General features: G+C 35.9%; 2 protein-coding genes across 5 annotated transcripts; one reads left to right on the forward strand and one right to left on the reverse strand.

The window, feature by feature from the left end:
- Positions 1 to 12,109: 12,109 nt before the first annotated feature.
- LOC113236445 (coiled-coil domain-containing protein 6) lies at positions 12,110 to 18,946 on the reverse strand. 2 transcript variants are annotated; one of them, XM_026472513.1, is made up of 11 exons: positions 18,732 to 18,946; positions 18,529 to 18,658; positions 18,272 to 18,362; positions 17,649 to 17,798; positions 17,080 to 17,223; positions 16,652 to 16,791; positions 16,112 to 16,180; positions 15,901 to 16,015; positions 15,669 to 15,761; positions 13,944 to 14,063; positions 12,110 to 13,482 (listed from the first exon to the last, which is right to left on the reverse strand). In XM_026472513.1, exons 1-11 carry the CDS (start codon positions 18,754 to 18,756, stop codon positions 13,276 to 13,278), a joined length of 1,284 nt encoding a protein of 427 aa, XP_026328298.1. In that variant the 5' UTR covers positions 18,757 to 18,946; the 3' UTR covers positions 12,110 to 13,275. The 2 variants fall into 2 exon arrangements, with proteins under 2 accessions (XP_026328298.1, XP_026328297.1); XM_026472512.1 differs by having other exon boundaries at positions 16,112 to 16,189; positions 18,732 to 18,945.
- Positions 18,947 to 19,707: 761 nt separating this feature from the next.
- LOC113236551 (homeotic protein antennapedia-like) lies at positions 19,708 to 23,224 on the forward strand. Of its 3 annotated transcripts, none has more exons than XM_026472682.1 (4): positions 19,708 to 19,826; positions 20,617 to 20,771; positions 22,278 to 22,469; positions 23,051 to 23,224. In XM_026472682.1, exons 2-4 carry the CDS (start codon positions 20,631 to 20,633, stop codon positions 23,198 to 23,200), a joined length of 483 nt encoding a protein of 160 aa, XP_026328467.1. In that variant the 5' UTR covers positions 19,708 to 19,826; positions 20,617 to 20,630; the 3' UTR covers positions 23,201 to 23,224. The 3 variants fall into 3 exon arrangements, with proteins under 3 accessions (XP_026328467.1, XP_026328468.1, XP_026328466.1); XM_026472683.1 differs by lacking the exon at positions 19,708 to 19,826 and adding an exon at positions 19,838 to 20,099 and having other exon boundaries at positions 20,617 to 20,765; positions 23,051 to 23,217; XM_026472681.1 differs by lacking the exon at positions 19,708 to 19,826 and adding an exon at positions 19,838 to 20,099 and having other exon boundaries at positions 23,051 to 23,216.
- Positions 23,225 to 24,586: the final 1,362 nt, after the last annotated feature.

The following is a 24,586-nucleotide window of genomic DNA, read 5'->3' on the forward strand; positions in this document are numbered from 1 at the left end:
TTTGCTTTCATCTTACCTACAAAGAGCAATAGCTCTTTGTAGGTAAGATGAAATTACCTAATAAGGTATAGCGACGATATTGCACCATTTGTATACCAACTATCGGTATTAAAAATTACAATTGATTAATAAGTAATAACGAAGAAGTTAATTAATATTACAATTTCATTGTAATGGTATCCCAAAACACATTGCACCGCATTTAACGAAGTTTGTATACCAAGTTCAAAGAATGGTGAAATGTAGCGTCAATCTAAATATAGTTTAATAACAAGAAACATTTACTTTCCCATAATCGCACATTGCCTAAGTACATAGCAGATAGGTACATCTATATAGGTAAGCTGACGTGTTCTTTACGGACCAAAGTTTAAGCTACTGTAGAGCTTTAAACCTAATAACCTCCTTAATACGCGATTGTCATGATTTTGTCGGTGAGAGATGTAGATACGAATAATGTGGATTAATTAGAACCTATTGTTGGTTCCGAGCCAGCAGAGACCGTTAAAAAAATCAGATCACTCAGTGCGCGTGTAAAGCAAATAGCTTTCACAAAATGACTAGAGAATAAGTACACGAGGTGCCCACCGTGAGGAGTTGCAGTCGACCAGCATTCCGGCGCATCGCCTCACCCAGTTACGGTCTGCCGGCCGGACAGGCGCTAATTGGAAAAGGAAACCTCAAACAACGACCGAGCTCAATGCTCTCCACAGAAACGTTTCATTTTTAAACATCCCAACACCGTTATAACCGATGGTTACCTATGTAACTTGGCCGACGTATCGGTCGAACAAATTCAATATTTCCCAATAATACAACGTCTACCTACCGTCGACACAAATGAGTTGCGAACATTTTCAACTTTATATTCTAAGTAGAAAAACCTACTCATATCTATCTTCGTTTTCCCGGTCAATATAGAGATAACGTGATTATAAAATCATGATACCAGTCCCGAGCCAGCGCGGCGCGGTGAGCTATGACCTAGACCCATGTACCTACAGCACCAGAACTCCGGTTCATCCGGTCTTCAGATGAACTACAACATGCGAGGATAATAGAGCGAAAGAATGCTTTCCAGCTAAATGTATTTTTCTTGTATTTGCGTAGTATATCAGATTTTTAAATTTACAGAGGAACTGGTCTAAGTCCCCATACATTTCGTATTTAAACTCACCCCGATCCTTCCTGGAAACTACTGAACCAAGATAGTGTTTGTTTACAAGTGCGGAGTGGACACAGGTCGGCCGGCACATAAGGAACTTTATAACAATTTTTAGGTATTCGTGAATCATTCCACTTAAAATTGTAGGTGTAAGGTAGATTTGTTAGGTCATTATTTTCGAAGGCGAGGTAACGGGATAGCGAAATAGTTTTGTGAGATAAAAGCAGCAGCAACATAGCGTAGGCAATAAACCTAAACGGGAACTGAGATGTCGCTTATTTTTACAGGGTTCCCAAATCACTAAATAGTTACCTACTTATCTACGGTCTTTGTACTTATTCTACACCCGAAACTACTTAGAACATATTTTGTTACAGTATATTAATATGATAGACAAGCAAGTGTGGCGCACAAGCACGCACACCACGCGTATTCTCGTAAACTCTACTCTGTTTATTCGGAGCCCAGTGCTAACTCCGTCGTTTAAACACTACGTGCTAGCAGGGCATGAATTAACTTTTCATATAAATAAAATTCACGCTACTCTAACCTCCTGAAATTAACACCTCGGCGTAAATACTATTTAATCTCGTCTCGACGTCTCGTGCCACTTGACCACATCTGCCTTTCGGCCGTTGAATGACCACGTTTATGGTTCAAAAGATTACGTTGGCGGTCGCATTTAGGGTAATTGGTAGGCGATGTGTAAAACCAATTAGGTATTCATTCGACAAGCATTTTAATGGCGATATAGGCTTTTGATAACGTTTTATGAGTATCTTTCTACCGTCCGAAAATCAAAATTCATAAGAACCGGGTGTCACTCGGATTATTGCTGATTCATGTTTTCTATACAAAGACATCCAATCGTCTCTCAAACAAGTTACAGTTATGTCTTGCTATGTCAAAATTATCATACCTACGTATTTAAATATCACATCGATAGGTACTCTTGGTAATTGTGAGGCAAACAGTCAGGCTATCCATTTGGTGAGTAAATAGTTAGTAGCAGTAGAGCTCTTTGTGAAAGAGTTCGTCCAAGGAAATACTACCACCTTACCTGTTTCTGCCACCACGCAGTACCTAATGTGAACATTACTGTATTCCGGTTTTGACGGGTAAGGGTGGTGGTGAAATTGCAGGTACTTGGGACTTGTATGTCTCAAGAAGACAGGCGCAGTGGTAGTGTCCCGCAGTTCTTTGCGGCTTAAAGCTAAACTCGTTCACGGACTTAAGGATCTTAAGTCTCACGTGCTTATACCTACTTGCATTGGCCCTCCGTACCTACACAATATTTCAACAAAGAGTAGGTACCTACTGCTTTGCAGCAAAATGGAGCGGTGGTCTGCTCCAATAGAGGACACTACCATCACTAAAATCAGGTTTCCTAGTATGAGAACAAAAAGTATTGTTTGAAACATGCATCATACAATACAGGAGCTAATACCCAACACCCATAGATATAATAAGTAGGTACATCAACGATCCAGAAACACACAAAAATGTTGCGATGCAAACGAGTAGGTTACTAAAAGAAGCTGTAAAATTAAAATTTATCTGCAAAATATTTAAAGGTATGTATAGTATTTACTAAGACAATACTAAAACTTGTTGCACCAAATACTTTATGCCATTAAAACGTTAACAAAACGCTAAAGATAGCAGTTTTAGAATTGACTTGATAGAAAATCAACATTTACTTACCTTCGTTTCGAACTCAACTTCCCAAATGATTTTACTGTTAGGGTCTCGTAACACCGGCGAAAAAACCTTGAAACTTGCTTCAAAATACTTACCACGACATTTTTTATCTACTTGCGTTACATAGAGACCTCCGTGATCGAGTGGGTTGCTCATCGGTTTTCATGGTGTCGCCATCTATGATCTCATCCCCGGTTTCGATCCCCGGCCGGGTCAATGTAAAAAAACTGACTTTTCTATATTGTAACGTGTCATTGTTTCCGATTTCCATTACACAAATGCTTTAGTTACCTACTTACTTTGGAATCAGAACAACGGTCTAAAAGAATATAATGCATTTTATCTGTCTTTAAACGACTAATAGGCTTGTATGAAATAAAATATATATTTTTAACGCAGACTTACAAACAATCGCTAAATGGTAGGTATTAAGGTATAAATGTATGCCATAATCTAACAAGTGAAGTGACGCGTCTAACATCAGTTAGACACACGCTACACGCCCCCATACAACCTAGATTGATTACGAATTTGAAATTTAAAATGTACGCCGCACACGGAACCATGTAATTAAGTTCAATATTAATCATGAATGCTCGCAGTGCATGAACACTGCTTATGTCTCTTGTTTCTGTTGGTTCTACCTACTGCCTTCTACTTTACGATTCCGTGCGTAAACTTACAAACAGTGCTGGCCGTGTCTCCGTCACTTGCCCGCTTTTGTCGCATGGGGATTGGAGAGCAAATTAAATGAGAACTGAGTATAAGTACTTATTCAGTTAATCATATATTAAAAAATAAGGGAAATGCCTTTGCAATGTATATTGAGCAAGGTTCAATATATAATATTACTGTATAGTTCGCAACAAATGGTAAGCTTAACCATAGATCATATCTTGACCTGTAAAAAAGAGACCTTAAAAAAGAGAATATAATTATTTCGCATGGAACAATCAGACCTTTATATAACGTTGAGCTTAAAATTGTCTTCTTTATCTGATAATATAGGAAACGAGCGCGGCATTTTTATCGTGTATTATAAGGTGACTCTACCTCTCAACAGCAGTTTAAACTTGTGCCTTAACATAGTGACATGAAACGTGTTCGATAATTATTGGAAGGATCAATACCGCGCCAACTATTCGTCGTTGTACAAACATGTTTTATGAGTGACCGTCGGGTTAGCTTTACGTTTCTATTTGAATCTTAATTTCAAACATGTAGTTTATCCAAGCTGTGTTTGAGATTTTCCTTTTGGATTTTGAAAGTTTTCTATGTAAAAGAAGAGAAATGGGATGTAATTTTTAAAGAGATTTAAGTAGATATTTAATATTAGTTACAATCATCTTAAAAAAGTAAGTTAAACGCGCGGCGTCGCTATGTGTGCATGTCCACGCCCACTTATAAATTAAACACGTATATAGGTAGTTATAAGCGCGCGTCTAACGCATATCATCTGAACCGGCCCTAACAGTAGGTAATTTAAAAATGTAGATAGACACATCAAACAAAAACATGCAGCCGTACTAGTTAAAAAAAAACCTAGTGAATGCAGCCATACTAGTTAAATTGTGAAAAAAAATGTTTCCTTCTTTATTATACTATATTATTCTTTAAAATTGGTTTTGAAATATTTTATCGAACGCAAGTGGTCACGATTTCGTTTTAATGATTATAGCACTTTACTTTTCTAAAATGTTCAATTTAATATAAAAAAAAAACTTGATACAATACAGCGTTCTCCAAAAAATTATTAGTATTGAGGAGTTATGTTATCCTGCAGACCTTCATATCATTATAATGTCAGTGGATAAATCCTTCCCTAAACTAATAGGGAAAAAGACCTTGCAGCGGGCTGTCTCAATGGGCGCATTTGGGTGCTAACAAAGAGTGAGCAAGACCAAAGCAAATGTACTTACTTACAATTTATTAATTTACTACAAAAACACGTACAAATTAAATATAAAACAAACATTTATTTTATTTATTTATATATTATAATTTTTTTATATTTATATTATTTATTTTTTATTTATTATTTTAAATATAAAACAAACATAAAAAGACTATAACATATATACCAAAAAAGAGATTTGTAGCGACTGCTGCGATTCGCTACAGATCTGATTATGTTTGAATAGCAGATAGTCAACTAACATAGCTAAGAACCATACCGATTAAGAGAAAAGAACTATTTGAGATCAGTTCATCCGTTAGGGAGTTACGATGCCACAGACAAAGGTTCATTTAGAACTCCCCTGCTCCTTCCTTGTACCGGGGAAGTTAATAAAAGGAGCCATGGGTAAGTAGATGAATATTGCAGGAAAATAGATTAGTTATAAATAAAAATCGACACCATCTTAAAATTGACCCATTCGTGTTCACCGCTAGCTGCGGCCTATTTGCAGATCATAAAAATGAAGTTCTCTATAAAGGTAAAACATAAATTCATCGTGGGAGGCATTATGCAAATCGGTTTACCTGTAACCCTGGCAATGCAAATAGATGCTATCCTGCCGCATGCCGCCAGGGGGTTTGCTTAGGTTTACGATACGGGTGTAAACGCGATTATTTTTATTATTTCTGACCATTGTTGGCGACATAGTTATAGCATCGTCAAATAATTGTGCCGTGCCGACAACTACAATTATAAGAACTGATCAACAATCCATTATATATTCCACTGCTTTGCGTGGGTCATCTTATCTTTAGAAGGGTTAAGTCCGTAGTTGGCCACACTGGCTCAGTAGGTATGGGTTGCGGGCTTCACACGTTTTCAAAGGTAATGCATTTTCTTTCTCATGCAGGTTTCATATCATGATTTTACTTCACCGATAGCGAGAGGTATTGCTAAAACAAACTATTATCATGTAGCAGTAGAGCTCTTGCGAACGAGTTCGTCCAGAAAAGACTACCACCTTATATTTCTGCCGCCAAGAAGTAATGTCGTCATTATTGCCTTTCGGTTTTGAAGGATAAGGATGCTGTTCTCCGAGTCACGGGCGCAGTGGCAGCGACTCTCAGATTTTGTGATTTAAAGGTCTGAGTGGCATTACAACTGTTACGGACAGGCGCACGACTTGTTCGTTCCGTCTCTTGGTATCATAAAAAATGTGCATAACTTACAAATAAAAGGTAAAGTCAGTCAACTTTTCTACCGACTCACGGCTGTCCCTAAATTCTTAAATAAAATAAAAATTGGCTAATATTTTTATAAATAAAAACATAATTTGTCTATAGTCTAATTCGAAGTTATAAAAATTTTTACTTCATTTCTCTCATAGATTTAGATGATTTCTCCCATGTCCTCTACATAAGTTTCCTACTAATAAATACCAATAGAAAAACTTCATAAGCGCTGTGTGATGGCCACGTGATTTCTAAGTCAGGAGACAAAACGTCAAATGAAATAAACAGGTGTAAACTTAAAAAAAAAGGTAAGTATTCCATAATCGTGAACATTTTCTTCAAAACTGATTATTCATTGTTTCGAAAGAGTTAATACGTGAGGCGCACTATAAGTTTCCGGAATGAATAAGAAAAGATTTGAATTTGTTTCTCAAAATATTCTCCGTTAGCGTTAATGGCGTTAATGCACTTTTTTATACTAATGAACCAATTTTGAAAACATTTATGCGACTCCTCCGTGACAATCGCTGAAACATATTTTTCATACCCTTCGACAACCTCTTCAGGTGATGAAAATCGTTGACCGCGTAACTGGTTCTTAGTTTTTGGAAATAAATAAAAGTCACAAGGTGCCAGATCGGGACTGTACGCGGGATGGCGCATAAGGTCTTCGTTGTTCACCTTCAAAAATTCATTTGTCTCTCTGGCCGTGTGAGAACTGGCATTATCGTGGTGCAAGATGATACGGCCTTTACGGTTATTTTTACGGAGTTTATCAATAACTTCCGGCAAAGAAATGATCGTGTACCATTCACTATTCACGGTACAACGATTCTCCAAAGCAACAGTAGCCACGTGTCCAGTTTTATTAAAAAAAAGAAGCAATCATCCGCTTAGAGGCACTTTCCACGCGCGCCACCAACCAAGGTTTCGGTTCATCTCGAAAGACCCATACGCTCGATTGCTGCTTTGTTTTGGGAGTGTAACTATAAATCCATGTTTCGTCACGTGTTACTTATGTTCCACACCAAATTTGACGCCCCATCGTTGAATCTGGTAAGTCTGGCATTGCACCAATCCACGCGATTCGTTTTTTGAGCCCGTCACATTGTGTGGGATCCACCGAGAGCACAGCTTTTTCACACCCAAATGTTTGTGTAGTATTGATTGCATTTGACTCATGCCTATGCCTAAAGATGCCCGAATCTCATGGTATGTTCCATCCGTGTCTGATTTGATCATACGGCGCACAGCATCAATGTTTTTGTTGTTCACAGCAGTGGACGGGCGACCATGACGAAATTCTTCACTGTGATTCACACGACCGCGTTCGAATTCTGCAAACCGGCTATAAATAGTCGTCTTGCATGGTGCTTCATCGCCAAAAGCAGTATAAAGCCGAGCGAAGCTCCTCTGAGCTGTTAAATTACACTTAAAGTCGTAGAAAATCATACTACGAAAATTTTCACAAAATTGTGGTTGATAAAATTGACTGCCCCATCCAGGCCCACTGGACGAAACTTCAAGTTTGTGTGTCAAAATTAATTTCAATTTTATAATTTTCAATTGTATAATTTTATATTTAATGTTGTAATTCGTGGTTTATTTTTGAATTTTAATTGTATAATTTTTTTGTTTTTCATTTTTTTAACAATATCTTATTTTATTGTAATTTTAGCATTTGAATAGCATCATACTAACCTTATTCCTAAGCTCTTTACTAACAAACTATGGATAACTGTTGTTGGTCCGAAATAAAGTATTATTATTATTATTAATAATAATAACTTGCGCTATGCAGATGACACAATTCTAATTGCTTCTACTGAGTGACCTACAAAAGATCTTGGATAGAGTAAATAGATGCATGCAGTGAAGATGCTGGTCTCACAATGAACATCGCAAAAACTAAATTGATGGTATCGAGTTCTTAGGTTTTCGCGATTGTTACACATAGGAAATGAAACTATTTTTCCGGATTTTAATCGTGTATTTTTGTTTTTTCAAACAAACCGACGTTTCGGGCCCTTTACAGGTCCCATGGTCACGGTTGACTGAGGTGGTACAGTCTTCAACCAGTTATGTCTAATATTGATGCAAACCACCCTATTTTTTCACTATAGTTACAATAGTTATTAATTAAATACCTTATTTTTAATTTTACAAAGAAAACGTTCCAATTTACGCTACATTAAGTTTTCTTACGTTTTCTTTACGCGATTTAAATTCGGAAAAATAATTTCATTTCCTAAATTGATGGTAGTTTTAATTATTAATACAAAGATCGAACACTCAGAAAAAATTCCTTCGATCCGGCCGGATTCGAACCGACGTCTTCCAGCTTGATGGTAGTTTCCCAAAATCCTGATTTAGATCCATTTATATCAGTGGATGGTACCTAAATATCTCGAGCGCGTCCGGCAGTACAGGCATCTTGGCGCTTGGGTTAATGAAGCATGGGACTCGGACCAGCAGGCTGATCTTTTTTTCAAATCGAATTGGATCCGATCGGGTAGCCCATCCGAGTCTCGAAATCAGATGGATTTCCGAGAGAGAAGATGAACCTGATTCCTACTATATCTTTCTAATTTGTGAGTTAAATCAACTATTTTTCCGATTTGAAATATCAAAAGTTTCCGATCGGCCAGTTGTGAATGGCAATTATGCGCCTCGACTCGGAAGAGACGCAGTTTCCTATCGGGAGAGGCAATCAAAACCATGCTGCAGTAGATAAAAACCCGAATTGGATTGGATCGCCCGAGCGTCTTTCATGAAAATGAAGAGTGTTGCGCTGCCGAAAACTTTGCATAGAACTTAGAATCCGCATACTCCACTACAGATACGATACGACTAACAGATACGACTATCTGGCCATTCGTTATGTATGTACGGCAGCAAGGCATGGACCATCAAAGAAGCCAGACGGCGCCTCGATGCATTCGAGATGTGGTGCTACCGTCACATGCTTCGTATGAGCTGGATGCAGAAAATCAAGAACGAGACAAAACTCCTGCGCATTAACACCTCACACCAGCTGATGCAGACCATCAAGAAACTTAAAATCGCATATCTCGGTCACGTGCTGCGACACGATAGATACCGACTGCTTCGACTTATAATGATGGGAAAGGTTGAAGGTATGAGACGCTGAAGGATGTAAAAAGTTATGGTTACGCAACGTAAGGGAGTGGGACCAGAGTCCACCAGCGCAGAACAACTAAATTGATGGTGGTCGTTTGGCCTTGGACAGGGACAAATTTGCGATATTGACGGCCAACCTCCAGTAGTGGAGAGGCACTTTAAGAAGAAGCAAATCTTAAGATATAAAACTACGATATGGCGACTTTCGTAATATCGATTAAGATTTGAATTGACATCATTTTTACCCCCAGCGCAAGAGAGGAGTTAAAGTTTTTAAAACCTTCTCTATGTGGCTGTGCGTTAGTATGTGACATCACAGCTCCCAAATGCATTGGACTGATCTCAAAACGGTTATTTCTATTTGAATGCTAACGAAGCTTAGCTAACTTAGGTTAGCTCACGTAACCGGGGCATCTTTTCATACTTCGGTTCACACCGCGAACTAAGCTAACCGAGCTAACTAAGCTAACCCAACGATCCGGCTAGCTATATAAAATAGGTATGTCGTCTTTCTGCCGTCCTTTTGCTTAATATACAGCATATAAGTACATGGTATTTGAAGGTTTTAATGTTTAGTTTTTAATTAGTTTTTTTGCTAATTCAAGCTAATTAGTTACTTTTCCATAATGGCATTAGGATTTATCGAATGACCATGATATTTATTAGTATGTATGTAGTAATGGGCACCTGGCTTCCACAAAACGAAGGAGACGCCTGGAGTACAGTAGCGAACGACTATTAATCAGAATTCATTGAATAATTAATGAATGACTTAATTGAATAAACGATGACTATTATAATGTAAAGCACAAAACACATTCAACTACAAATTGGCGTTTCGGTTAAATAGACTCTTAAAAGCTCAGCAGATATTTAAAATATTTATTATAATTTATAATTAAATATTTTTTACACTATCAATCCAAAATAATTTTAATCGCCACGAATACGATATCTTTTACTGAATAAATAAATATATTGAGTGATCTCACAACGAACACTTGGAGCGATGGCCTTCCTTCGATACACATTTTTCATTGTGTGCACGATTTTTTTACGTAAATGTACCTATAAATTAAATTAATTGAATATCCAATATTTCTACACAAAGGAGCGACTAATTACAAAATTTTGTGACCAATTCACAACTTTTTCTGGATGCAATCAGATCTCAGGTAGAAGCTGTGGTTCTCGAGAATCAAAAGTGTACAGTAAAACATCTTTGATAACTTCAAAACGGTATAACGACTAAATCTAGTTTTTTATATCATTACTTTTTTTAGTGTAATCAGATCTAAGCAAGGTGCTGTGGTTCTCGAGATTTAGAATGGTGCCGCTGGAATAAGCTTACTCCAGCGTGGACAGTAAAACACCCTTATAACTTTCGAACGGCGAACCGACTAAATCTTGTTTTTTGTGACTAAATGGCGACTTTTTACCTGACTAGTCAAATTTCAAAAACTCTACCATGGTCAAGATTAAATAAGGTACGCCTACAATATAACTATTTTAGCTCATCAATTTGTCTAGAAGAGTTGTGGAGTACCTACACTGTTTTGTATTAGGGTTTTTTCTTTTATTTTGAAGTTTTTTTTACCGACGCTAAACACAGTACCGGTAAAAAAGTTAATTGACCCAGATACATGTCGCCAGAGATTAGATCATTGACTTCTGGATTGAAAAGCAATCATTCTCTAGCTGGGCTATTCTCTCAAGCTATAATAAATAACAGATGGCGGGATTTTGTAGTTAAGATTTTTACACAAATTAATTTTTAGTTTCAAGTGTTATTATGTTTCGAGTTTCCTAATTATTTGTTACTTGTTCAAGCTGATGGCTCTGTAGCCAACGCTCAGTAAATAAATAATATAATAACAAATTAAACCGAACTAAACTTCAGTATGTATGTACTATGGGACCTGTAAAGGGCCCGAAACGTCGGTGTTTGTTTGAAAAAACAAATATACGCGATTTAAATCCGGAAAAATAGTTTCATTTCCTATGTGAATATCTAAGAACTCGATTCAGTATATATACTTACCTATTCCTCGTAGTGTCTCTATTCTATTCTCTAGTCTCCATTAAATTGCTCCATCTGTCTTGGTTGTACAGTACAACGAGAAACTTTGTGTAAACAATAATTTTTCATTAGTGCCGTCTTATCGCATTTGGATTTATGAGAAAATCATTTGTGAGAAACTTTGTGTAAACAATAATCTTTCATCAGTGCCGTCTTATCATATTTGAATTTATGACAAAATCATTCGTGTCACCACATGTCATTTATGTGACCAAAAATGTCGTTTTTTGTTAGATTTCACTTAAATATTTGTGTGACTTCATAATTATCGATTGTTTTACTTATTTGTAGGTAAGACCTAAAAATGAAAAAAGGATTTAAAAAAAAAATCACTTAAAAAAGTGCTATTTTAATTCTGTCACTTAAATCGACCTGCATTATAATGCATTTAGGGGTATAAGGTTCATATATACACAGATGTGTGTTGTTATAAAAGCCTTCACTCTCTGCACCAGTAGTGGATCGTTGAAAAGATAAGTAAGAACTCTATTCAATAGAAATAACCCCAACACAATTTGCAAAATTAAATATGAATACGTAAAAGTAGCATTGCATTTCTTTTTACTAGTCTAGTTTTACTAACTCTAGATGATCAGAGACTTTTTTAGTACTCGGTACAGTCAGCGATAAAATAATCTGAACGTCAATATATTTAATAAAATACAAATATATCACTCTATTATTTTAAGCGCTCTTTCAATTTGTTTTCGTACTAATTTTAGTTTCAATCACGAGCACACTTTACTTTTATTGTGATAAGGAAGTTTTTATCAAATGTTCAGTTTATCTAAACATTTTAATGCTTTGATAATTTTGAGGCGGGCTGTTACGAAATAAAAAGATATATAATATTGATGCATATATTTTTGTTTTATCATAACATTGAAAAAAATAAATGTTTAAGTGAAAATTTGCATAATTGAATTGAATCGGATGTTCGCCGCTACTCCCGAAGGTCTATGGAACACAACAACGCCCTTAGAGCACAAAATAACATCCTTAACACGTCATACACTCCCATAAAAACTACAAACATCACGTGGGAGTAGCGCGCTAGGCCCCGAATGTGATATAATCAAATACATTACATACTATACCTCAATCGCCTAACCACCCTTATTTACAGGTGAATTTTACACAGCCTAATAATAAACCCACTGCCACAGAACAAAGCCCTGATGTCAAAGCGATTTACAATAACGAAAACTATCTAAACCACGATAAAGGAAATCGTAACTTTTAAAAAAATGAAAGGAATATCGATAATTCGGATCGACGTTCGTACACTCCTTCCGATATCTAAATCAACGTTTCAAGATTGAAAAATCTTATTTATCAACCTCCATACTACTAATTTAATCAGTAAACCAAACGCAATCATTCAAACGTCAACTGAGAGGCTGTATTGTAGGAAGCGTGTAGTTGGAAGGGCAGTGAGCAGTGCACGATACCTATGGGTCGAGGACTACGACTTAAGAGCACGCGCTGCTCGGTAATTAGGCTCTCATCATGTGTTAGTACCTATCACTATGTTACTAATGATATTTTACATGGTATTAACATTACCGCAAGATGTTAATGATGTGTGATACATTAACAATTAAATATATCTGCATTTGAATACCCTAGCCTGTTAAAAGCTGCACAAAAACGTAAAAATATGTTTAATAAGGACTAATTATGTATGTAATATACCGACATCATATGACACTTGATTTTAAATTTAAATGATCCGTTACTTATTGCGTAAACGTAGCGGCGGTTAGCAGTCTTTTCGCGCTTTCACTATCAATCTTTCTTCAAACATTTAATTTTGACCAACAATACAACTCACGACACACCTTGGCTCAAGTTTCCGGCAAGCTACGCCAACAATCAGATCGTGGTGCTCCTACGACGCGTCCTACAAGCGTTCGCGTCGAATGGCGCGACTTTGGCGGCTGTCCCCTAAATAGAATACGTCGGATAAAATGCAAAGACTACGATCGGAAAAGGCCACGAGAGGAATCGACATCGGAGGACACTTGCCGAAGACGCACCGAGCGATGGAAGAGGCGGTTTAATCCTTGGAAGAGGTGTCCATGGGACTGGCGGGCTGCACTATGGGCTGCAGCAGAGGTGGGGCCACAGGGGGCGCTGGGTTCGCAGCTGGGGTGAGTGCAGAGAGCAGTGGTGGCAGTGGCGGCTCCAGCGGCGCCGATCGTGCCGCAAGGCCTGCGCCGCCAGGCACAGCGGGTTTCACGAACCGCTCATTTGGTCGTCGCGGCTACAACAAAATATACATACAATGTTACGAGTAGGTGAAATTTGCACTTTCAGTAGACCAATGAGGTAACAAATAAAACGAAATATGATATAATTACAGTATCATTTACTTAGACTATTGTTATTGTATGTGCCACCTTACTCCTTATATGAATTGTGTGGTAGTACGCAAAGAAATGGTAACGACTTGCAAAGAAATGGTAAACGTATATTGGTATACGTAAAATACAGATATTACGGTGGCAAACCTTTCCTTGATGCAGTGTATCGGTGGACAGTTGGTAACACACTACGTAAAATAAAGTGTGCATCACGTATTTAAGTGCGCAGAGTTGTACCGAAGAATGTATGAGACCATACAGTTATTATAGGTTGGCGAGTTTATTCTAGACTCTAGGTCACCATTCAAATGTTACATCAATTTGAGTTAGTTAACACAATTAACACGACATTCGCCCAAACCTGTGAGTTAAAATGCAGTGCTGGGCGCGACATGGGCATGCCGGTGCCGGGCAGCAGCGGTGGGCCATACGGAGACAGCGGCCGCGACCCGCCCGGGGACGACACGCTGCGCGATCGCGCCTGCATGCGAACGTGTGCGATAACAATAAATATTTCAATTTCAATTGTTTATTGCATATCACATTACAAATTTAAGATGGAATATTAGTTGATGGTATACATGTGACGCCCTACGAATCTGGTTTTACCACATGATATCACAAATTATTAAATAATAAGACACGATGTCAAGGTCTTTTACATTTGTTTTGCAAGATCTAATGTCAACTTCAGTAATAAAAATTATTACATTTGTAGCCTACCGCTTAACCGAGTCGCTTCCTAAGGTAGCTGCGCGTTGCGGGAGGATAAATAGATAGATAGATATATGGATAAACACTTTACTGCTCACATACAAGAACAAGAACAGTACATAAACAACTTAAAACTAATATGGGAAAAAGCGGTCTTATCGCTAAGAGCGATCTCTTCCAGACAACCTTTGAGGCAGAGGAAAGCTAATCGGAGCGGGAGACGTAGTGTGCCAATTTTACAAATAAAAATAAAAATTCATTATAATTTAAAAAAAAACAGTAATTTCGCACCCCTCATGGAAGAATGGCATAAGTGGAGGTACGTCAAAAATGTTTATTGCTCCGTTAGATACAGAAAAATATAATCTACACCCTCTCGAATTCTTCTATCTTTATCTACAATATTAGTCGTCGTTAGAGTTACAAGAATCGGAACGAGCAATAACCGTTATTGACGTAACTCCACTTATGCCATTCTTCCGGAGGGCTGCGACTTATCAAATATTTCATAAATACGATATATTATACCTACACAAATATATGTGTATATATACAAATACACCTAAATAAACTTATACTTACTAGTGAATACACGTTGCAGACTAGGACCGTGTTAGAAGATATTTACGCAATCCGGTTTTGAAAATAGGGAGCGACTTAGAATGTTGGATTTCATATGGGAAATTGTTCCACAATTGTGCAGCCTTAATCGTAAAGGAATCTTTGTAATACTCAGACCGAGTGAAAACAGGCTTCAATAGGTACGAATAACTGTTTACGTAACAGTTATATTGCACTGCACACAGGACAATTTCAAATAGATTTCTCTGGCAATACTCGAAGTGCCAAATGGCTTGTTGACATTTCAATTATCAATGAAATAGTTTTTTTTATTGTTGACTAATTTGGTAGGCACTTTTTTCAATCAACTTGTTATTGTCTAAAAAATCTTGTTGAAATATTATATATATTCCGTGTGCAGCGCAGCATAACTGTTACGTAAATGGGCCTGTAAATAAGCCTGTACATATGTTATATATATTTTAAAAATGCAAAAACGCTTTTTTTATTAAATGGCAAAAATAGGTAATGGTAAGTGTCTAATTCTGGCTGAAAAAAATTTGGGAAAAACCTGGGTTAGCAGTAGAGCTAGCACAAGAGAGCGACATAGAGCGCGTGATTTCTATGCGAGAATAGCAGTATCTCGTGCTTTACGTCGCTCTCGCTCAAGTCGCGCCTTATCGTGCTAACCCTACAGAATAAATCTCAACGTCGTAAACTAAAAGTGAATAATAATCTTTGCAACGTTGTAACAGAGAATTTAACTTTAAAGCAATATGGTTGGGAGGGATTAATGACAGATTAAACTTACACTTAAAGCTTCATTGAACTGCCTCTCTTCCTCCATTTCCAACGAAGACTCGCTCTCGGAGAGATGTCGACATAATGCTTCACGACGCTCCACCTTACATTATGTTAATTTTTATTACTTTTCCTACTGTATATATGTATCCTACTATGCAATATAGGAGGGAGTTAAGGAGTTAAGTGACAAAAATGAAAAATAAACTTTATACTAAATACAAAATTAAGGGCTGGAATACCTCTTGCTGTAGTTTTCGTTGTAAACGCAGATTCTCTTCACGAATATGTTTTTCCTCCAAGGCAAAACGTTGCATCTTCTCTTTATTTTCATTTTGAGACAATGCCAATTGGTTTCTAGAAACAAAAACACACCAAACAATATCAAAAATTCATTACAAATGTTCTTTATTGTCATGGAAATAAACTAAAAATAATAAAATAAAAAATTACCTTAGTTTTACAACCTCTGAGCGTAAAGTTTGAATGTGATTGCTTAGATTAGATGCCGTATCACCATTACTGATGTCCCTAGCAAAAATAAAATATTAGTGTTATAGGAATTCAAAAATATTTATACAACTTTATTGAGTGATACATGATAGTCAATATAATAGCAATTTTATTTCAACAGTCATTCGATGCCCTTAAATAATAGTGGACAAACCACCAGGGAATCACTATACACAATATGAAAGAGGGCTAAAACTCTGTGCTCATGTGAGATCTTGCCTCTCCCTACAAGGCGATACCCCCAGATAGAGTACAATAATTCACATGGAATAACATAATAAGGTTAACATTGACACCCAAGTGTTACAGGCCTTATTAAAAATAAGAATTTAAAAAAAAGCACCTGTAGTGCATTTGTTAGAATCTTTGTCACACTGCTCCTAGACATTTAGATATTTCTACATGTCATAATACAAAATAAACTTTGTAATCAAAAGTCAAGGTGTGACTGCATGGTCACCAACAAGATGAATTAGTCACCTAGGGCTAGCTGGATCGGAAATAGGCTGGTCAAGCCTTATTTGCAGTGAACGCTTCTCAGCCTCCAGCTTATCCATCCTCTTCCAAAGTCGGTTCACTAGAGCCTCTTGTTCTTGCTCTAAGGTGTTTTCCAGCTCCACCTGGAAATTAATTACAATTATATAACCTCATATTTCAAATTTTACCCTGAAACTAGGATTTTATATATATTCTAGGATGTCTTTTGTGCAGTTTCAACTAAGCAAGACATTTCAGACCTTATATTTTTAGTATTAATTCAGAGAGAAAATCTGCCTTCAATAATATTTATACAAAAACTTAGTTCACAGAAAGGTTGACGGAGTTTGTTTATATATATATATATATATTTAAGCAGGTGAAAAATGTTTTTAGTTAAATTCAAACAACCATAAAAATATCAAAATTACCTTTTCTCTGCGCAGTCTTTCTAAGTTCGTTTGTTTAGCAAGAGTTTCAGCCTCGAGTTTCTCAATCTTCCTCATCAGCTTGTTGACCAAGCATTCCTGCTCTTGCTCCAGGGTCTGCTCCAGACGGCACTTCTCTTGACGCAACTGGAATAGGCATTTTAGTGCTCACCTGGAGTTTAGTCCTGACTCCTTTGCCCAAAAAAGGCAGTTTGCTATAAACACCATGCTGACATGGGAGTTGGAAGAATGACAATGTTTCCTTGTGTATTACCATGATATACTACTACTGGTCATCATCTAGAACTTACTCTCTAATGCTCGTATTCCAGAACTCTACTCAATGCTCAAGTCAGGATTTGAGCAGACTTGAGTATGATTTCAAGCACTAGAAATACGACCCTAATGGCAAGGCCTTGAGTATGATTTTCAGTGCTCACTGCAATACTCGAGTCCTGACTTGAGTATTGAGTAGAGTTCTGGAATACGACCCCAAGACTCTGTTCAAGCAATGAAATAGGAATTCATTTGTATCCAAAACCTCGCAATAGTACATCAGTATATCAACTCACTTGGTTTAATTTCCTTGAAAGATCATTGGTAAGACATTCTTCTTCCCTCTCATAGTGATGTGCTAATGTCTCCTTTTCTTTCTTTAAGGCTTGTATTTTTTTAAGAAGTGTGTTGGAAATATACTCCTCTTCTTGCTCTGCTTTGGCTTGCTAAAAACAATATGTATATGTATAACAAAACATATCTTAAAAATGCATTTATTTATGGAAACTTTGATATTCTTATAAATAAAACAAGAATCGCGTGTAAATCATGTAATAACAAAGTTATTAGAAATTGAGTTACTAGGTTTTACCAATTATTATTGTTATACATAGGAAATGAAAAAAATTTTTCAGATGTAAATCGCGTATTATATTTGTTTTTTCTAACAAACCAATGTTTCAGACCCTTTACAGGTCCCATGGTTAGTCAGCTGTGACCTTGGGACCTAGAAAGGGCCCGAAACGTTGGTTCGTAAAAACAATTATATGCTATTTAGAGCTGAAAAAACAGTTATTTCCTAAAGTTATTAGAGTGTGAAATCTTTGTTATTGGGAACACATGGAAATAAGTCTAATGTCTTAAGATATAACTAATTGCTAGTCAGAATGCAACTTGTGGATGACACACTTAAACTTACAATGGAGACTGAAGCCTGCCTCAAAGCCCGGTTTTCCTCCTGTAAGGCTTTCACTCGCAGTTTATAAGTATCTAACTCCACTTTCAACACACTGCAACGAAAATTGACACATTTTATCTTATTTGCTAACATTATCTTAAAGCAAACAAACTACAATCAAACAGATGTAAACTTTTTATGTACTTATACCCTATCTAATAAAAACAATCTCATTGGAATTTATTTCAGTTTTAGTCATCATATAACATGAGTGGTACCGATTCTGCTGTTGTAGAGATTCAATTCTTTTCTGGAGTTGATCACGGGAGACCGTGCTCGGTGGCAACATCGCTCCGCCATCCAGGGAGCTCGAGTCGCTTTCCGACGCCGAATCAGCCATCTTACTTCCTAAAACATAACTCACTATAAGTAAGAACTATATTTCGGTTATTAACAACAACCTCACCGGTTTATCAGTTACCTGGAGAAACCACAGAATCATCCATTTGCACGGGCGAAGTAATGAGGACGGTAACAAAATGTCATAAAATACAGAAGTTTCGCTGGAATTCGTATCAGATTTTTTAAATTTCTATTACATCCACGAGACTTAAGTTTGATTGTAAAAGTAATTACGTGGTAAAAGCTACAGCTACAAATTACAACGCGAAAATTCTATCTCTGAAAACGAAAAATTCACGGACGGAAAGAAACAAGAAACACACATATTTAATGCTGCCATTTAATGTCTTAAAAAATTGCGGAAACTCGAAAAATATTCCAATGTATGTAGCTTCCTCTCAGAAAAAATAATTATTTTTATGTTCCGATGATTTCTATAAAACCACTTTACAAGAGGTAACAAACCATAACATGATTCAATACTTCACGTTTTAATTCAACACAAATCAATACAAACAAAATTATTGGTTTGATATAAGCAAAAACTGTGCAAATCTTATTTTAATAGCAACATTGTTAAAACATAGTGCTAATAATTGTACTGACTCATTGGTGAAATAAACAAGTTAAAGATCATTTTCTAACTCCTTAAAAAAACTCATAAAAAGATAAAACTAGATAAATAAGTAGGATACTAATATTATTCTACCAATTTAATAAACCGATAATATTACTTGTTAATGTCGGTTTGTGCCCCTTTCCAAATATTTAAACTACTCTGACTCTTATCAGTTTATCACATAACACAGCTGTTTTTAAATCGATTTTTATTTCAGATCGGTGTCATTAAATTGGAATTTCTAAACTCAAATATTTTTGTTGCCTTCTAATTTTATTGTCTGATTTGTGTACTTTACAACCAAATATAACGTACTTATTTCAAGTTAAATAAATTCTGGAAACGATCATGCATGAGACATTGTAAAAAGGTCTTGTTTCGGCCACAAAACAGCAACACCTTACCGAAAAAAAATAATATGAAAAAAGTGACACACACGCCATAATGTAAATTGCTTCTAGATTTGGCGTTTGAGTTAAAAATTTTACAATTTCATGTTATAAATTCGATTTTATAGTACACAAAAGGCATTTAAAATGTCCCTAGTAAATATTGGTAAGAATCAAATGTACGCCTAGCTCTATTTCGAAAGCCTTACACTGCTAGAAGGAATTTAGGTTGGATCAAAGGAATCGAAGCCATTTCGTTTTATTCATGTAAACGGTATCAAAAGTGTTTTTCTCGTTGTTGAAAGTGATGTAGATGCAGTGGTAGTACCCATAAGAAAGAATGAACGTAGCGCCTGAAAACTGGCTGCTGTGTCGTCGCCATAGTGGAACTGTTCCTTCGATCACGGAATCGTCACAGCCGTTTTGCTGTGCTGTTGTTGTACGTAATATTATTCAGATGTGAATAAAATTTGACATCATATCAGCGATATGAAATCTTGAAGATTTGTACAGCATTTTGGCTGTCATCAATTACTGATGCATTGTAGTAGTTAACTTACAATAATCAGAACCTTGATTGTATATGATGTAAACAAATAGTAAGATAATGCACTAATTTCTGTCACTATTGAACTTGGTAGATTTTGCAAGTGTTAGCTGCAATATTATTTAAACTAAATAGATGAATTTGCAAAGATAATGAAGAAATATTCTCTTTGCCTTATTTGCACCTACTCCATAATACTCTACCATGACCTGAAGTTATTGATACTGACAGATACATGTAGCATTATAACAAATATAGATGATGTCTCTAATTCACAATGAATCCAAATCTTTTATTTATGGACATTTTTCTTTTCAATTGAGATTGAAATCTCTTAGCAATTAAGATAGTATAAGCTTCCTGCTAGGTGATTAAGTAACTATTTATTACATTTACCTCATATTTTCAGGCTAAATAATTGCAATGGCTCAGTATTACCAAATAGTTGGACAAGGGCCTTCTTTAACACTAGAAGAATTGCAAAGATACTATCCCAATATAAGATTGGATAGCATAGCGTTAGTTAATCAAGATGATCAGCAGTATGCCCAGCAACAGGTAAAAGTAAATATTGTCTTCTTTTCTGTTTATTTTCTATATTTTTAGCACTAACTTACATCCATACATATACACATACAACATAGTTCCTTTAACTTGATCTGTGTGTACCACTGTTTCTCCTCTCTTTGCTTTAACTTCTACCAGTAATTGAATTCCAATAGATATAAGTTTGGGATGAGTGAACTGATATCTGGTACATATGAATTTGTTTTAACTGCCAGTCACATTCCTGAAAAGACATTAATCATGTGCTTTACAGTCTAATTAGGAACTTGTTCTAAATAAGAGAATTCCCTGCTTTATAATATGTTAAATATTAGTACTGTATAATTATTAGTTTTATATATTATATTATAAGTATTCCTCCTATGACATAATAGCAATAAATGTGGAAAAGGATTTTTTTTTTAAATGCTTTTTAATTAAGAATAAGCAAAATTGTAAAGTGTTCACCGATACACGTGACATGAATGAGCTTAAAAACTACAATATTGTAACATTTTAAACTTCAAACTATAACAAATGGACAAAGAAAAGTAATTTGCATACAAATGCAATTTACTTTTGATAATCTGAAACACTACATCATCACAATAAACATAATAATAAATAAATGAGTGTTGCGGTGCACGCAAACGGGACTTGCTCAGCGTTTATATAGGGGCAGGAAATTCTAGCTATAGTGCTGGTTTTCAGCCTAAACAATACCTACATACATAACCTGTGTGTGGAAGTATAATACATAACATAATGAAAGTTGGCATGTGCTAAAATAATGGCAATAAATAAATAATACAAATAAAGAACCAAAAATAAATTGGTGTAAGTGTAAACTAATTAAATTATTTTATTAATGGATATTTACTATTTAGTTACGTAATAAATAGTGTAGTAATAATATTTTATTCAGATTAAGGTGTTCTGAACTTGTATATTGTATTCATCATCATCATACCAGTCTCTTTCAACTGTTAAATTTCCCAAGAAAAAGTGCAGTGTTGGAATATTGCTCAAATTTCAGAGTGAATTTTAGAACTTATTTACCCAATTGGATATGTAATACACAGGCCTATTGTGCACAGTATAAATTTACCAAAGATGAACTTCTTTATCTCCATCAATACTATTATTTTTTTCTTCTCTTTAACCCAGCCTTCTTTTAATATTGTCATACAACACAACATACACATTTCACATGAACATATGTATTTCTAAAAGATGGTGGTCCAGCCAGCTGAGCCTCCTAGTGACATAGTACTGAGCAGTCCATTGTTAAGTTTTCCAAGGGAAAGTGCAGTGTTGAAATATTGCTGAAATTGTAATGTGAATTCTGGAACTTATTTACCCTATTGGACATTTAGTACACAGGCCTATTGCACACAGTACAAATTTACCAAGAATGAATTTCTATCTCCATCAGTACTATGTTGTTTTTCTTCTCTTTAACCCAGCTTTCTTTTAATATTGTCATACAATAATCCCCATTTCACATAAACATATTTCTAAAAGGTGGTGGTGCAGCCGGCTGAGCCTCCTAGTGACATAGTAGTGAGCAATGCGGTCCAGCCGCAGGCGCAGCTGGTGGTGGGTGACGGGCTGCCCTACCAGCAGCAGTACATCATACGGCATGAGCCGGCACCATCACGCAATGACTTCCAGCAGCAACAACAGCAGCAACAGCAAGCGCTCCATAGACAACAGGTCAGTTGCACTGGGATAATAACATGTACATCCCAATTGAGCCGGCCAGACACTTTTACAATTTTGGTACTAATATAAGAACTATTATCACTTAAGCTATATTTGACCATTGGCATTTGGCAAATAATAGATTTAATTTTACTGGGATATTTTTGTAACATATTATCGCGAGTGAGTACGAAGTCGCCACAACACCCCCCGCAACGTCACGTCTTACAAAGGCGATATCGTCACGGCTGTCTAGCAGCCATGTCACTCTTGGTTAAATATAATTTGCTTCATATGACCCTTACTGTTACTGGTAGTGTCTGACCGGACCGACTGTAAACTTTCCTAGATAGGCATGGCGTAACTTGGCGACTCTACCCAAGTACGTCTACTCTAAATTGAAGTATACTCGTTATTGGAGTATATACATGGTATATACACATTTCTCAGACATTATTTCTCATTTCCAAAGTAAATGGAAGCCTCATACTGTGTTTTTAAATCTGTAATAATTATTTCATAGTCAACATGATGTAATTACCAATCAATTCTTAGGTATTGGGTAACCTACATAATGGACAATTTATTTGTAGGTTTACTACACATCTGATTTGCCTGTGGATGCTCATGCTCAGGTTGTGTTGCAACAGGCTCAGCAAATCATTGATGCATCTATGATGCAACAGCCAACCCAACAACGCCCACAACATGTATGTCTGTCTGTCATAATTGTATATTTATAATATACATCAGTATTTAATATGCACATAGACAGTGTCCAAATAGAAATGTAGAAACTCCTTTATTTATGCTTGGCATGAAACTTAATTTTCATTTTATATTTATGTTTTTCATATATGTTACTTGAGTTCAGGGAGAAAATTATATTAATCATATAGAAATATTATATATCGTAAAAAAATATATCGCGCCCTTTAAAAAAGTGGGCATTGTATTGGCTGTAATGCATATATTAAATCTTCTGTTTTATATGCTCAACAATTACATATTTTGGGCAGTCAGTATAATAACAAAGTCTGATATGCTTTCACACAAAGGTTGACATAAATGTATTTATATGTAGATAAAAATGACACCTAAAAGCACAGTTGTATATCAACAACAAAAGCTTTTTGTACTTAACATGACTAACCATTAATTGTGGTCAAGAAATGAATTTCTTATTAAGTCTTCCATTAATACTTTCATTTTCTAAATTTAAAATAAAACATGTTTCTTGTGGATGTGGTTGTTTATTTCTAGTGTGGAGAAAATGCTTATCTCATTTCTTGTACAGATGGAATGCTTTGCTTTGTAAAAGTGGTGTAAGTGAACTCTTACTATACATTCGATGGTTTAGAGAAATATTTCGGGAAAAGCTTGAAAAGCTAATGTACTTTATTTTTTAAGAAATTAGTGTAGTTTCTTAAAAAATATGCTTTAGTTATTTTTTATTAATGAGAGAGTTGTAAAAAACATTGGTAATTTAGGTACCTTGCTAGTGCTCAAAATATGTACTAAGTATTGTGTGTATGTGCAAGGTTTGATTTAATACTAAATAAGGTCTGTGCCCCTTTCATTATTATGACACCTGCAAGCATAAAGTCAATGCCTACAAATTAAAAACACATCCTGGAGCAGGTCGAATACTTTTTCGATTTTAGTTTGTAAATGTCAATTAATTTATCAAAGCTATGTTTCCAAAGGTAATGTGTAAACTTTAACTGGTCATTTAACGACAGTAGGGCTAGGCTACAAACTGCAAAAGCTATGCTCGCAGTTTCTCTAAGAGACTAAGTTTAAAACAAAGTGATTCATCTGATATCATCATCTGACATGGTCATCAAATCAAATCAAAAATGAAAATTCATTTATTTTAGACAGATACAGTCCATAGTTATGTAGATAACATAGCTCTAAAGGATAACAGGCTGAGCAGACAATTGAAAGTTCACATTTGTCTCAGAATCAGCCACTGCCTTAGAGCTAAGTCAAACTTATGGTATCACGATTTCGTTTAATCACGGTAAACGACTCTTTTACGGGGAACTGTATACGTTTTTACAATAAGATTCTGGAGCATGTATTAAGATTATCATTTCCTAAGTTTAAAAACTACATTAAAAATA

This window comes from Hyposmocoma kahamanoa, unplaced genomic scaffold (assembly GCF_003589595.1).
Source record: "Hyposmocoma kahamanoa isolate Upper Pololo Valley unplaced genomic scaffold, ASM358959v1 92, whole genome shotgun sequence".
Lineage (NCBI taxonomy): Eukaryota > Metazoa > Arthropoda > Insecta > Lepidoptera > Cosmopterigidae > Hyposmocoma > Hyposmocoma kahamanoa.